The sequence below is a fragment of the Penicillium samsonianum genome (genome assembly GCF_028829775.1).
Source record: "Penicillium samsonianum strain IBT 33392 chromosome Unknown utg000007l_segment0_segment0, whole genome shotgun sequence".
Taxonomy (NCBI): Eukaryota; Fungi; Ascomycota; class Eurotiomycetes; order Eurotiales; family Aspergillaceae; genus Penicillium; species Penicillium samsonianum.
In genome coordinates, this window is record NW_026643265.1 from 5,002,479 (window position 1) to 5,016,063 (window position 13,585).

Below are 13,585 nucleotides of genomic sequence, written 5' to 3' on the forward strand. Positions count from 1 at the left end.
CCAGGTGTGAATGCGCATCCCTTTATTGTCTTTTCATCGAACAACTTGCTATGGTGCGGTGAGAAATGTGACAAAAGAGTGATATTAAATGTTGTATAAACTGTCCGGACAAGGTCCATCCTCAAAACAGCCAATTGCCCCGATAAAAACCACAGTGGAACAACGATTTGACCACAGCGTCGGTAGACATGCAACCGCATCAGCCAGAGATGATGTGAGCAAGATGAATAAAGATTAATATGGCCTTCCCCAAGCAAGCTATTGCTGAACAAAGACCCTACTTTTCGCCAACCACTGCCGAATCTTTATCCCCGCTATCAGGAGACTTGTCCGTAATGACCTGAAGCTTGACCTTCCGGATATCCTTCCATCCAAGTCCCGGAGAAAATACTAACACAGCGACGCTAACAGCAATACCGAGGTACATGACTTTGTCGATGCTTTTAGCGTAGGCGGCGAGCACAGCGGTCAGCTCGGAGCCAGACACCAGGCCACGGATAGAGCGGACTCCAGCATTGATAATGGCGTCTGGAGAAACGCTAATTTGTGATGCGCGTTTTTGAAGCTCCGAACGAAGGCTATTGCTAAAGATAGCGTTTGCAGCAATCAGAGAGGTGGCGGCACCTATATTTTGCGCGAAGATGATAATGGCCATAGCGAGGGGAATTTGCTCTGGAGCCACGAGGCTTTGTATGGCGATATAAGGCTATGAAAATATGGATTAGCGCAGAGTCATTATTTGACAATCCTGGAAGAATCGAACTTACGGCCGCAGTCGTGCAACCGCTTCCAACACCGTAGAGAACTTGGTACCCAATCCATTTTGCAACCGGAGTCGTAGCATCCAATGTTGATAAGAGTCCGTAGCCAATGGATGATATCACACCCCCGCAAGAAGAAATGGGAGATAGTAGCCCAAAACGGAAACTTTTTAGTATTAGCGACGGTTAGTGGACAAAATCATGACTGAAAACACTTACTTAGGGTGCCTGAGACCATAGTAAATAGAACGATACCGAGGGTGATTGGGAGCATGTGAACACCACTCATTAGGGGTGTGTCATCGTGGATTGCCTGAAAATAGATTGCAATGTAGAAATCAGCAACAAGAACACTAGACAAGCTGAAGAACATTGTCATTGCGGCCGACCAAATAACTCTGTGTTTGAGCATAGCAAGTGGCACCATAGCATTATCCCCTTGGTGCCACTCCCAGATAAGGAAGACAACAAAGTTGGCGCCAGCGCCGACTAGCAAGCCTATCACAACTGAGCTATCCCAGGCATATTCGTTACCGCCAAACTGGAGCCCTAAAAGGAACATGACGACGGCCGGGCAAATAAGCATGAACCCTGGGAGATCTAGAGATTTGATAACAGAACTAAGAATCTGTAGAGGCGGATCCTTGGGCTTCGGCTCGAGGACTGTGTTGAAGAGAAGGAAGCCGCCGACGATAACACCCAAAGGGAGGTTAATGTAAAAACCTAATATAAGAAAATTCAGCCTTTTAGAGATCTCCATAGGAAATGGAGTAACATACACCACCGCCAGGATATATTCGTAGTAAACGCGCCTCCAATAATAGGCCCCGTTGCAAGGCCCACCTGGCCCATACCCATATTGAGTCCCATAAAAAGCGCCTGTTTCTGTGTCGGGAGGACGGCGGAGATGGTTGTTACTGCACCGTTGGCCACCCCAGCAGACCCAATACCCGCGATAACACGGCCGACAATGAACATGGCCGACGAATGCGCTGCTCCGCATATAGCAGATCCGACTTCGAAGATTACAAAGAAGGCGAGAAAGGTCCACTAGGTGAAGATCTTGTTAGAATTTACTTTCTCGCGCGGTCACGATACGTGAGTTATGAACCAACGTGAACCAAGACATACCTTAATAGAAAACCGGCTGTAAATCTTGCCGCTTAAGGGCTGAAATGCTGCACTTCCAAGCTGGTAGGCGCCGCCATACCTAGAATAGACAAGATAGATCAGCATCTCCCAACAAACGACAAAATGACCAGCAACTGTGGCCTAGACAAATAGATGGACATAAACTTACCACCCGACATCCACCAACGAGTCAAATTCGGAGGTAATGGCCGGAGTAGCCGTGGAAATCACAGCAAGATCAAGGAAGAATAGGAAATATGCCAGAGTCACTGATGTCAGGATAAGAGTGACAGCCAGGCCCGAAGGATATTGGCGCTTGAGATCTGTATCATCGCTGGAGGCACTGATCTCGGTACCATCTTGCTTTTCCACCAAGTTGGACGAGTCTACAGGAGGCTCATCCAGAGTGAAAGATCTCGTCTCGGCCATTGCAAGATTGGAGGTCTAGTCAAGTGCTGTGGGTGAAGGATTTGTGGTGTCGGTATGATACTGTGATAACTACTATAGTAAAGTTATATGTTTTTCATTCGAATGTTGATTAGAAATTCACTACACCTATATCCCAGATTCGGCCCCCTGTATAGAATGAAGCGGACTTTGCTTCCGAAATCCGTAATCGATCAGGGGCTTCTTTTACCAGCATCTATTGCGGATTTGGGCCGGAGAATAGGAGTCTGCTTTCAAAATCCGAAACTTATCTTCGTTCAAGCCCGAGTTTCAAGCTTACAAGGGTTCCAAGCTTTCTGGATTCTTTTCTGCAGTACTCCGTATGTACTCCGTGCATAGTACAAATTAATACGTAGAGAAAGAGCTATGGCCGTCTTTCTTTGAATCCATGTGCATACATGTATTTCTTTTTGGCATTTCGCTTTTCTGTTTAAATGTCATTCAAGCATGGTACAGGGTCCATTTGATGACATGAATATGGTGAAGAATTTTAGTTTGTCGACCGGACGATGTGTATTGGTTATTAAAACCAGCACCTCCCTAGCTAGAAGCATGGTATGTAGTTCATTCGTACTTTCCTCACTTTTCCTCATCCTCCCATCAGAGTCTTCTTCTCACTTGCCCAATGAGACCACTTCAACTTTCTGCACCAATCACCACACAACGTCTCAATCGTTCTTTCCATTTTCGGATTTCAGGTTGTCCACTATGTTCGTGGGGTGACCCCAGAGCAGAGAGCAAGTGAAAGGTGGACAAGTACGCAGTATGTCTTCTCTCCCACCCTCACCTGGGCTAGAGCATTGTGATAAAATTGAGAGACATAAGACAATAGGAATCTGAGATCCTTCATTGTCTGGTCCTTCTTGTCTTCTCGGTTCACTTTCCTGTTTGATTGGTTGTAGCCGCTGGGCTATGCTTCACCTGGCATTGACGTCTCACTTCAATATTTCCCTCTGCACGGCCAATCACTGCGATTCTCTCTCTCTCTCTCTCTCTCTCTCTGACTCTCAAATCAGTTTCTAGAAGCACACAGTCCGGGAACAAAAGCGCTGGCATCTTTACATCCCTTCGAACCCACTTGCATCGATCAAGATGCGCAGAAACACAATCCCACAAAAGGAAGCCCAGGCTAGCAATGATGAAAGCCTACCACATCTTCTCGCTGCATTGAATCTTCATCAGAGCTATGCACCGGTATCACCCCCCGAGCTTTCATCCGAAGAGCAGATGTCACCACTCCTGCAATGGAGATCTGAGCAACGTGGTAAACTCGATGTTTTGCGGGAAGAAGTCTCATATTTCGTGATCGGCTTCAACCTCAACGATTTACCAGATACGATAGCTTCCCATCTTCCTGGCTGGAAAACAGACACTCTCCCTGGATCTTTCGCGCATCTTCTTTACTCGCTGTTTGGTCCATTTGAGGAAGTTGCTAAGCTTCAGAAATCCCTGAACAGTATCCCAGACTATTTTACCCAGCACAGACACCGAGCAATGTTTGCAAACAGAATTCGGAACATCAATCGCGAGCCACAGGACCTCAAGTGCGGTGCTACCTTCGCGCCTCAGTTTCCACCGTCCTGGGAGGACGGCGAATGGTACAGGAAAAGCCACGAATATCTATTCTCTCGCGAGTTGCGAATGCTCAGGGACTTGGTGGAACCCCTGCGTGATACATCCAAGCCGGTTTACTGGATCACCGACCGAGTCGAGACTGCTCTGGAGATGGACAATGGCTTTCTAGCCTCAAAGGAATTGATTGCAGATTTCAAGAAGGAGCTTTATGAAACCGCGTGGAATCGCCGCAAGAACTGTTTGCAAATACCTCATGCATTTCCTTGAAATGGACTGACTTTCTAATCATCTCTAGATACAATCTATGACCCCCGTCCCAGGTGGGATGATGAGCAAAAAGAAACAAAACATCTCAGAGAATACCGCCTGCAAACCTGCAGAGGAACACTGTACTGGGACCGCTGGCCCCCCGTCGAAGAGCAGTATGACAAGAAAGCCCTGGCCGCGAAGCAATCCGTCATTGACAACGATCCGAAAGCCGCCCAAAGTCTTGGATTCCTGCCACCAGAGAACCCCCAACCACCAGCAGTCCTGGTCTCGACCCAACCGGGTGTCGAACTCGCATGCATCACCAACCTCGAGCACTACGACGACCAAATCATGATCATATTAGTGCGGATCAGCCAATGGCTAGCTCTCGCCCGCGGCTTCCCGGCAGTCCATCTATTCTGCGACATCGTCCGACTCTTCACCATCTACGGTGTTGACGTGGCAAATGCCGTGCAAGTGGAGTTCTGCAAGCACTTGACTGGTTTGCCGTCATTCCCCTGGGACCCTGTCGAATTGCCGCCACTATTTCCCTGCCTGGAAAGTGAAATCGAGGCACACGAGCTCTGCCGCGAGGAAATCCGGAGTCAGAGTGCGCGGAACCACTGGGCAGAGCAGCGCTTGATGATGTATCCCTTGCTTTGGTGTAGGGATGATAATGCTATTGCCTGGGATTACCCCCTGCAAACCCTTGTCTGGGAGGAGAAGAAGGATGGCCGGGTGCTTGCGCTCAGGTCTCCTCCTTTCCAGGACCATGCTAGACATATCCCATGGGGTTTGGTTGATATGATGAAAGAGGGGTTGTGGGTTGGGGAGTATGAGGATGATTGGCTGGCGCAGTTCGTGGGGTTCAACAGTGAGTACTCCGATGGCCACTCTGACAATCTCTGCGGTGGAGAATGAGAGAAAAGGGGGGAAGGAAAGGAGGAGAAAGCAAAGGATGGGGAGGAGATACTGGGAAGAAAAAAAGACGGCTGGATACAGATGGATGGAAATGGGAAATGGCACCTATTCATACATAGTTACATTAAGAGCTAGAAAGAAGCCGACGTATCTGGGATACACACAAATTTCACAACATGAAGTATCTGGTAGTTCAAGATATCTCATGCAATATTTTCAGTCATTGGCATCCAGGTTGTTCTAGAAGGAATAAGCCAGTTATAATAAGACGAGGGCACTCCTAGTTTACAGGCCTGATGCTAGGGTGCCTCAAAGGCTATGTAGATGGATGATGGATATTAATTTTCAATTCACTTTGAAGCCGGTCCTTGGAATGAATTTGTCAAGTTAAACATACATGAAGTCAACATGCTGCCGATTAATAGGGACTTTGAGCAAAAGTCCATGGATACATACGCATCAAAAACGCTAGATAATCATAACATCGTAGAGTTTCCTTCGTTCACTGTTCCATCGCATGGTAAGCATTAACAGGGTCAACCAATGCCGTCTGATTACGACTGGGTATCATAGAATCAACATCAGGAATCAAAGAATCAATGTTTCCGGCTGTCCTCGCTGAAAAATCGTCTTGCATCAAATAATCAGAATCCAAGCCCGGCCGACTAGGGAGATAGGACGAATCGTTCGACTGTGAGCCGAAAGCAACATCCGAGGAGTTGTCTCCTGCATAGGATTGTTGGTGGTAGGACTGACCATCCTGATCATATCCAAGGCCATAGATACCCAGTGAGTTGACTCCAGGGCCGATTTCATCGGTAAGCAATGCGCGCTGCATGAAGAGGTTTTGGACCTCGTCTTCTGTACAGTTGTGTTTGGTGGTCATGTGAACCCACAAATCGTAGTTGCGATGGAAACGATGTGGGCATGACTCCGGGTAAAAGCAGGCGATCTGTCGTCCTGTTTCCTCGGCGTAGCCTTGGCCTGTGAGAGCGGAAAGAGTAGAGACGGAATTTTGAGCTGGTTTTTTATTTGTCTTCGCTTGACGCCGTTTCCTCGCATTCGGGAGACCCAAGTGTGCCGTGCGGATGTGGTCTTCGAGTGTCAGCTTGTTGCCGTAGCGCTTGCCGCAACCGACGCCGTCCCACCCCTCTAGCTTGTTGGATTTTGAAAGATCCGTTTCGCCGCAGGCGAACCGTTTTTCGCCTTCGTGGAATGTGCGAACATGGACAGTCAGGTTGCCTTGCTTGGTGAAGCTGCGCCCGCAGCCGGGGATGTTGCAGGGGAAGATCTTTCGTTCTTCAAGAGTGACGTTGCCATGGGCTATCTCGAGGTGGCGCCGTAGCCCCCGTGCTGTGGAACAGACCAATGGACATTCGGGGCATGAGGGAGGATGAACAATTCGAATGTGGCTTTGTAAGCTGGCATACGTGGGGAATGATACATCCTGTCTTGTACTGTCGTCGGCCATATCTGATGATTGGGTTTCCATACTTTCGGCGCATTCTGCACAAGTGAATCGCTTCTCGGAATGGACCCTGCTCTCGTGGGTCCGTAGATTGCCAGCCTTGTCGAAAGCCATGTTGCATTTCTCCTTGGTGGATGGGTCCACGTAAGTACAAGGATATGGCTTCTGGTTCAAGTGGACAACCATGACATGTTTCTGTAGCGTCGAGTGCTTCCGGAATGTCTCGTCGCAAGGTGCGTACTCGGTACAGCGGTAAGTGTCCTTTCCATCGTGCGTAGCAATGTGTCGGCGAAGACGTGAACCGTTCACAAAGCTCTTCTCACAACCCGGGTAGTCGCAAACGTATTCTCGAACATCTGTATGTGCACTCTTGACATGGTGTTGAAGATGGGAAAGACGTAAGAATGTCTTGTCGCAGTCGTCAGCCTCACACTTGAAGATCCTTTCGTTGTTGTGTGATCGGATATGCTCCTGCAGTCGAGCCGGACGATTGAAGGCCTTATCGCACCCCTCGAATGGGCAACGTAGGTTTTTGAGCTCGGATGGGTATCGGTCAGGTCGGGAAGAGGTGGCCGAGAATGGGGTCGCCGGAGAGTCGTCCATGTCTTCGCTCATTAAGCTTGGAGTACCAGGAGCCGAGTACTCGGCATCGGAGTGAGTCTCCTCATAGATCAGGTCTGTAGAATCGTCAGTAATTGAATCACTGTATCGGATGTTACCTGGGGATGTAAAGTTACCGGAATTGTCCAGGACATTCTGCTTCTGGTGTCTTTTGGGGGTGGTGGCCCCCTCCAGTGAAGCCTTTCTTTTCATGGCCACAATTAGAAGCCCTGAAAAGGACGATTGAGAAAAGGAAAAGTACCTCAAGGCATGAGGAAGTTCGGACGTGAATGTCGAACTAATAAATTTATTTTTGCCAAAAAGGCGGTGACGGTCAACACAGAGTAAGTTTTTCCGCTCCCAGGATTTTTAGCACCACCTCGACCCCCCCGAATTGTCTCTCATACCTCTGGGTCTGTCATCGCTCGCTTCGGTCTACAAATACTTCGCTCCTCTACAGGTTTAACTGTCATTATGTCTGACTACGGCCACGACGACGACGTCGAAGAGACGTAAGCTACCTCCCTTCACCAGATTGCCCGAGGACCAGGCGCAAAGGAGCTTTGCCTCCATTTCGCCTCCAGGCAGCTTCAAAATGTGTTCGCACATACTTGTATAAACCCATTTTCTAACAATGTGGTGTGCGCAGCTTCGATTACGAGCCCGGCGAGGATGTGTTTGATGAGGAGCCGGAGGAACAAGAGGGCCTCGAGGGCGAGGATGGGGTTGAGGGAGAAGATTACCCCACCACCAACGGCGACAATGTCGTTGTCTCTGGCGATCCCAATGCCGGATACGCAGGAAAAGTGATGGAGCAGTCGCGCGAGAAGAAAGTACCCAACGACCAGCGCACCACCACCCCGTACTTGACCAAGTACGAGCGCGCGCGTGTTCTCGGTACCCGTGCCCTGCAGATCAGGTACGTTGCTTTTGATACAGACAATTGCGCATGTGTTTCGTTAGCTTGGGCTTGCTGACATTTGGCATAGTATGAACGCTCCCGTTCTTGTCGACCTCGAGGGTGAAACCGATCCCCTGCAGATCGCCATGAAGGAATTGAACCAGAAGAAGATTCCCCTGATCATTCGCCGATACCTGCCCGATGGATGGTAAGCAATACCCTGTCAAAAATGAATGGGCCCAGATCTAACAGTGTTTGACTTTAGGTATGAGGATTGGACATGCGAGGAGCTGTTGTAGTGGTCAAAACGGTATCAACCGTTCTCCACTAAGGCTGTTTTCCATCTTTTGCTTTTCTTTGGGTTTCAGCATAGCGTTTGGAGTTCTGGGATTCGAAGAACCCGTCGAAAAAAAAGACTTGGATGTCCTTGATGAAACATGGACATCAATGAGACTTTGTACATGAATCTAGAACGGAAAAAAACATATCCAAAAATAATTTGACCTGTTTATCTTCTTGCATATACATCCTTCAATTTTGTAGAAGAAGCAATTATAGCGCATAAACCACGTGAGAATTGCCGGGATTTCGATGGCCTTAGTTCGGAATTTGGTATGCTTCATATCTTCCCATATATAAGTCAAGTTGCGGTTTCGATATCGACATCTGGATGCACTTGACCTGATACGATATTTGGAGTATATAACCTTGGAAGTTATATGGATACTTCTATGTTCACCTGCATTGCAGGCACATCCTACTGACGCCTATGCTAGGATCATCCTCTTGCTTGACGGATATTCACGGTAAAAAAAAAACAGATTCGGCTAATCTCAATGTTGCATCTAACTTAGCGTATGGATCTCACTAGTGGTGACTAGGCCAGTTTCGGCCACCAATTTACGGTCAATAAGCATTGATAGTTCTACAAACGGTCGATAAAGCGAGGGTAAAGATGTTATTTCGATAGATTATAAGTACTTATAGCCTATTCAAGTCAAACTATACTATGACTATATCCTACTTAGAAAGAAACCCCGGTTATTCACCACATCAACCCTTATGTCCATGGATTATCTCTTGAATGGCCGAATGGCCGAGCTCGGTCCTAAGCCCCGCTTAGCTGGGGTTTATAAGCGACTGAAAAATGTTTTATATCATCTATTGTTTCCATTGTCTTGATTTTATATCATTGTACAGGCTCTCACCCGTGAGGGACATTTATTTGACCGATACATGAAACAACATGGTGTCAACTAACTCTGATATAGAGCAAAAGGTCCTCGCCGATTCTTCGGCCACTCAGGAAAATGCCAACAATATATCACATTCTCCGGAGAAAGAGCCTGAGTTGATATTCGATACGGGGCTAAATACATGGCTCCAAGCTTTGGGCTCATTCTTTCTTTTCTTCAATTCATGGTAAGTATATATTCCTCGGTATAAAGATCCTATTGCTAATGGGTTGATATAGGGGCATTATCAATACATGGGGTGCATATCAAACCTATTATGAGCGAGAACTGCTCGTCGGTACTTCATCATCGACCATTGCCTGGATTGGATCGCTGCAGTCTTTCCTTCTGATGATGGTTGGAGTCATTACAGGTCCACTGTTCGATGCTGGCTATTTTCGATCCCTCATCATCTTCGCTGCATTCCTGCTACCATTTGGCTTGATGATGACCAGTCTTGCCACAAAATACTGGCACCTGATTCTTTCCCAGGGCGTTTGCATCGGACTCGCAGCAGGCTGCCTTTTCGTGCCCTCCGTTGCCATCCTGCCACAGTACTTCCGCCGCAAGAGAGGCCTGGCCAACGGCTTGGCTGCCAGTGGCAGCAGTGTCGGTGGTGTGATCTACCCAATCATGTTCGATCAGTTGCAGAAGAAGGTCGGTTTTGCCTGGGCTACTCGAGCACTTGGGTTCGTCTGCTTTGGCACCATTTGCATTTCTATTAGCATCATGCGCTCGCGCTTCCAGCCAAAGGAGAAGCGCAAGCTTTACCAGTTGTCTGCCCTAAAGGAGCCAGCTTTTACTATCTTCGCCATTGCCATGTTCATGGGTTTCTTGGGTTTCTACAACTTCCTTTTCTATGTGCAGTCATACGCAATAGAGACAGGCATTGTAGACGCGAACCTAGGATTCTACCTACTCTCCATGCTAAACGCCGCCTCGGCCATCGGCCGTATTGCGCCCAACTTCCTCGCAGACCACTTTGGCCCTTTGAATATGCTCACACCCGCCGTGACCATCACTGCCATCCTGGCCTTTGTCTGGATCAGTGTTCATACCGTACCTGGCATCATCATCCTTGCCGTCTTCTACGGCTTCTTCTCGGGCGGGTTTGTGTCTCTGCCGCCTGTGGTCATGGCGAGCATGACTCCAGACGTGCGAGACCTGGGAACACGGATGGGCATGGTCTTTGCTATCACTTCCATAGGCCTGTTGATCGGTACCCCCATCGGTGGTGCAATCCTGGCCGATACAAACCAATTCCTCGGAGTGCAGCTTTTCACCGCTTGCTGTCTCACTACCTCTGCGGTTCTTATGACCTGTGTCAGATTTCTGCGCTCAGGTCTTAAGTTCCATGTCAAGACTTGAGTCTTGGCTGCTGTCTGCTGAGATGTCTTACAAAATATACCCACCACCCCAGAGATTTCAGCCTTTTTCCAACTGTTTCTTGGCATAAACATGTTGGAACAACAAGAGATACAAGAGATACTATTAGCTTCATCATTTGGTCATCATTTTGCATATTACACTACCTCCCAGCAACTTGTTTACTTCTATCCAGTCAGTGGGAGACACGGCGCACTTCATGTTATACTTAGACGGAAAATGGCAATAATCATACGTTTGATTCTGTACAAGAACATATACATAAGAACCCCAGCCCTGCGTAAGCCCTCCATGCCATGAGAACTCCGTCAAGAAAAAGACAAGAGAGGGAGATAGAAAAGAATGCCATCCCTGGCTGCTTCAACAAATACCACAAAAATAAAGACGGTTTACATCACATCCTCCGGTCCAACAGGGAAGTTCTCACCGTTTTCTCTCACATGCTCGAGCTTCTTATCTCGACTGCATGGCTTGCGCATATCGAACGCATCTTCGCCATTCTCCGACATCCCGGATGGATCATCGCTATAATAATTAACGACTCGCCGGAAGACGGAGTATCTGTAAACATATATGTCAGCGATCAATCCAGCATTCGCACATCTATATAGTTCCACTTACCCCATTCCTTTATACATATCATAAGCAACTTTATTTCCGGCGCGGACGTAGAGATCGACAAACCAGGCGTCGTTACTGTCGGATCCCCGCTCGAGCTGCTCGGTCAACCGGCGTGCAAATCCAAGACGGCGCCAGGCCGGTGCGACGGTCAGGACGGTGATATGTCCGTGCCATGGAGTGTAGTGCTCGGAGTGGCGCATTGCAGGGTGTTGCTCTTCGAGCTTGCCCATGACTAAAAGGAACATGTCAGCTGTTTCCATGAGATTTGAAGATAATGTGCCAAGTTAGGGCTAGAATTGAACATACTATAACCTACAATGCCGGCCTCATGGTCCTTCACGGTGCTAAACAATGAGGGCCATTTGTTCAGGTAGTTCAGGTAGAATCCGAGATCATAATTCTCAGTAAGAGGGTCAAGGTTGGTGAGATTAAGATCCAGCAGGTCCAATGGGGACATGCGTTCAATAGAACTCATCTTGATATCGTAAACGTGAGAATGATAATGTGGGGTTTGATGCTCTTGTTCTTTTTTTGCCGGGCGGTGACGAGAGGAAGTCGGCGGTGAAGGTTGAAGTTGAGTTGTTGGTGTTGGTGTACCCCTCCTGCATCCTGGCGATGTGCAGTCACTCCTTAGTTGAGAAGTCGGTCGTTTCGCGTGTTCTATATATCAATTGATTTTAGCTTGGTCTTTGTTCCAAAGCTAACGCGCTATACTACGATATTGACTCGGATCCGGAGCTATCGGAACATCCAAAAGAACTGTTCCTCGCCTACAGCTGGACTACAATCGCTTGTTCTTTTTCTCTGGCTATATTGCCCTAATTGAGCTCTCCAACTTCCCAATAAAGTTTCCACCCATCTAGGGGTCCCGTGTGATACCTCCAAACGATCCAATGCCCCTCCCTCCGTCTCCCCTGAAACTCTCACACCGCTACCCATCAGCAACAGACGACTCACCCATCTCCCCCGGGACAACTGGGAATACTTTTGCAGTTGCAAGCCCCCGGTCACCGCGGACACCCCGATTATCTGCGCCTCCGTCTCCCGTCGCGTCCCGCCATAACTCAAACGCCATGAGTGGGTCCCACCGAGAATCCGGAGATTTCTCTGGCGCCGCTGATGCAGGTGGCGGAGGACTGGGAAATCTGGCGGATGAGCTAGCCGATGCATGGGAAGAAGAGGAGGATGGATATGGATATGCGTCAGGCCAGGAAGCCAGTCGCGCGGGCTCACAGCAAATGGGTCACAGTGATGGAGAAGATATGTATATGCAATCAGTGCACAGCGTGCGCTCCCGGTCACCTTCGCTCTCACCAGAAAGAGATTCGCTCCATCCGTCAAGGAACAAATACCGCGCAAATCATTTGCGGCAGCACCGCCGGCAGGAGTCGCAATATGATGGCTCGGATTATGGGCCTGACTCAGATCTAGAGGAGGCGGATATCTCCCCCGCCTTGGAGAGCCAAATGGCTGAGATTGAGAGTCTCGTTCGGCGGGGTATAGAGAATAACGGAAGTGAAAACGACCATGTCATTCAACGGACGGTTGAGTCATTGAAAGATCTTGGTGGACAGAGTGGGATTGAGAACAGTGCCATGAGGTAAGTTCAAGTTCACTGAGTATAATACAATTCCATCGATCCCGATAGCTAATCTCTAATCGCAGACTTATCACCGCTCATTCCTCAATCACATCACATCTCACCCACCAAACCCGCGCCCTCCAATCCCTCGTCCACCCTCTCCTCTTCTCTCCATTCCCCCTCCTTTCGGAGGACGCCATCGACTCTCTCATGCCCCTTATCGACGAAGGCTTATTGCCAAATCTCCCATACCCCTTCCCCGAACAGAACCAAGACTCCCAATCAACAGCCCCTCAGTCCCCCGCACACAACCCCCTGGCCTCTCTCCAAGCCCTCATCTCGCAAACAGCAGATATCACACATACACTTCGTGGCTTAAGCGATACACTCTACGAGTCGAGACAATTGACTTCAACGGCTTCGCGCCGGTTACGCTCTGCGCGAGAACTCGTCGCTGACATTCGGCGGGAAGAAGAGAGTCGCGAAGAGGGTTCGCGGTGGATCGAGCGCGGTGAGTGGGACCGTCGGCTCAAAGACCGAGAGGCTGGTAAGGTCTGTGGCGACGTAGTCAGTGGCTTTGAAGCTGTCTGTGGGGAATGGCGGGAGAAGCTGTTTGGGGCTAATGCTGAAGTGGCTGCTGCATAAGTTTGATGTTGATGTTCATGACTTGATCATTTTGCGATTCTGTTTCTGTTTCTGTTTCCTCGG

At 48.8% G+C, this 13,585-nt stretch overlaps 7 protein-coding genes across 7 annotated transcripts; 4 read left to right on the plus strand and 3 right to left on the minus strand.

Moving 5' to 3' along the window:
• Positions 1 to 277: 277 nt before the first annotated feature.
• N7471_012783 (MDR family MFS transporter) lies at positions 278 to 2,321 on the minus strand (the record flags this gene model as incomplete). Its single annotated transcript, XM_057285502.1, has 6 exons — positions 278 to 706; positions 768 to 927; positions 977 to 1,484; positions 1,541 to 1,811; positions 1,893 to 1,971; positions 2,062 to 2,321. The coding sequence occupies 6 exons, from the start codon at positions 2,319 to 2,321 to the stop codon at positions 278 to 280; spliced, it is 1,707 nt and encodes a 568-aa protein (XP_057131768.1).
• Positions 2,322 to 3,431: 1,110 nt separating this feature from the next.
• On the plus strand, positions 3,432 to 5,084 carry N7471_012784 (uncharacterized protein; the record flags this gene model as incomplete). The annotated part of the gene is made up of 2 exons (XM_057285503.1): positions 3,432 to 4,152; positions 4,210 to 5,084. The coding sequence occupies 2 exons, from the start codon at positions 3,432 to 3,434 to the stop codon at positions 5,082 to 5,084; spliced, it is 1,596 nt and encodes a 531-aa protein (XP_057131769.1).
• Positions 5,085 to 5,586: 502 nt separating this feature from the next.
• On the minus strand, positions 5,587 to 7,365 carry N7471_012785 (C2H2-type zinc finger protein; the record flags this gene model as incomplete). Its single annotated transcript, XM_057285504.1, has 2 exons — positions 5,587 to 7,229; positions 7,290 to 7,365. The coding sequence occupies 2 exons, from the start codon at positions 7,363 to 7,365 to the stop codon at positions 5,587 to 5,589; spliced, it is 1,719 nt and encodes a 572-aa protein (XP_057131770.1).
• A 158-nt stretch (positions 7,366 to 7,523) lies between these two features.
• Positions 7,524 to 8,550, plus strand: N7471_012786 (DNA-directed RNA polymerase core subunit RPO26). Its single transcript, XM_057285505.1, has 4 exons — positions 7,524 to 7,664; positions 7,802 to 8,071; positions 8,142 to 8,261; positions 8,319 to 8,550. Exons 1-4 carry the CDS (start codon positions 7,627 to 7,629, stop codon positions 8,350 to 8,352), a joined length of 462 nt encoding a protein of 153 aa, XP_057131771.1. The 5' UTR covers positions 7,524 to 7,626; the 3' UTR covers positions 8,353 to 8,550.
• A 749-nt stretch (positions 8,551 to 9,299) lies between these two features.
• Positions 9,300 to 10,656, plus strand: N7471_012787 (MCT family MFS transporter; the record flags this gene model as incomplete). Its single annotated transcript, XM_057285506.1, has 2 exons — positions 9,300 to 9,475; positions 9,528 to 10,656. The coding sequence occupies 2 exons, from the start codon at positions 9,300 to 9,302 to the stop codon at positions 10,654 to 10,656; spliced, it is 1,305 nt and encodes a 434-aa protein (XP_057131772.1).
• Positions 10,657 to 11,063: 407 nt separating this feature from the next.
• N7471_012788 (peptide alpha-N-acetyltransferase complex B subunit NAT3) lies at positions 11,064 to 11,770 on the minus strand (the record flags this gene model as incomplete). The annotated part of the gene is made up of 3 exons (XM_057285507.1): positions 11,064 to 11,235; positions 11,296 to 11,527; positions 11,602 to 11,770. The coding sequence occupies 3 exons, from the start codon at positions 11,768 to 11,770 to the stop codon at positions 11,064 to 11,066; spliced, it is 573 nt and encodes a 190-aa protein (XP_057131773.1).
• Positions 11,771 to 12,188: 418 nt separating this feature from the next.
• Positions 12,189 to 13,522, plus strand: N7471_012789 (uncharacterized protein; the record flags this gene model as incomplete). Its single annotated transcript, XM_057285508.1, has 2 exons — positions 12,189 to 12,895; positions 12,961 to 13,522. The coding sequence occupies 2 exons, from the start codon at positions 12,189 to 12,191 to the stop codon at positions 13,520 to 13,522; spliced, it is 1,269 nt and encodes a 422-aa protein (XP_057131774.1).
• Positions 13,523 to 13,585: the final 63 nt, after the last annotated feature.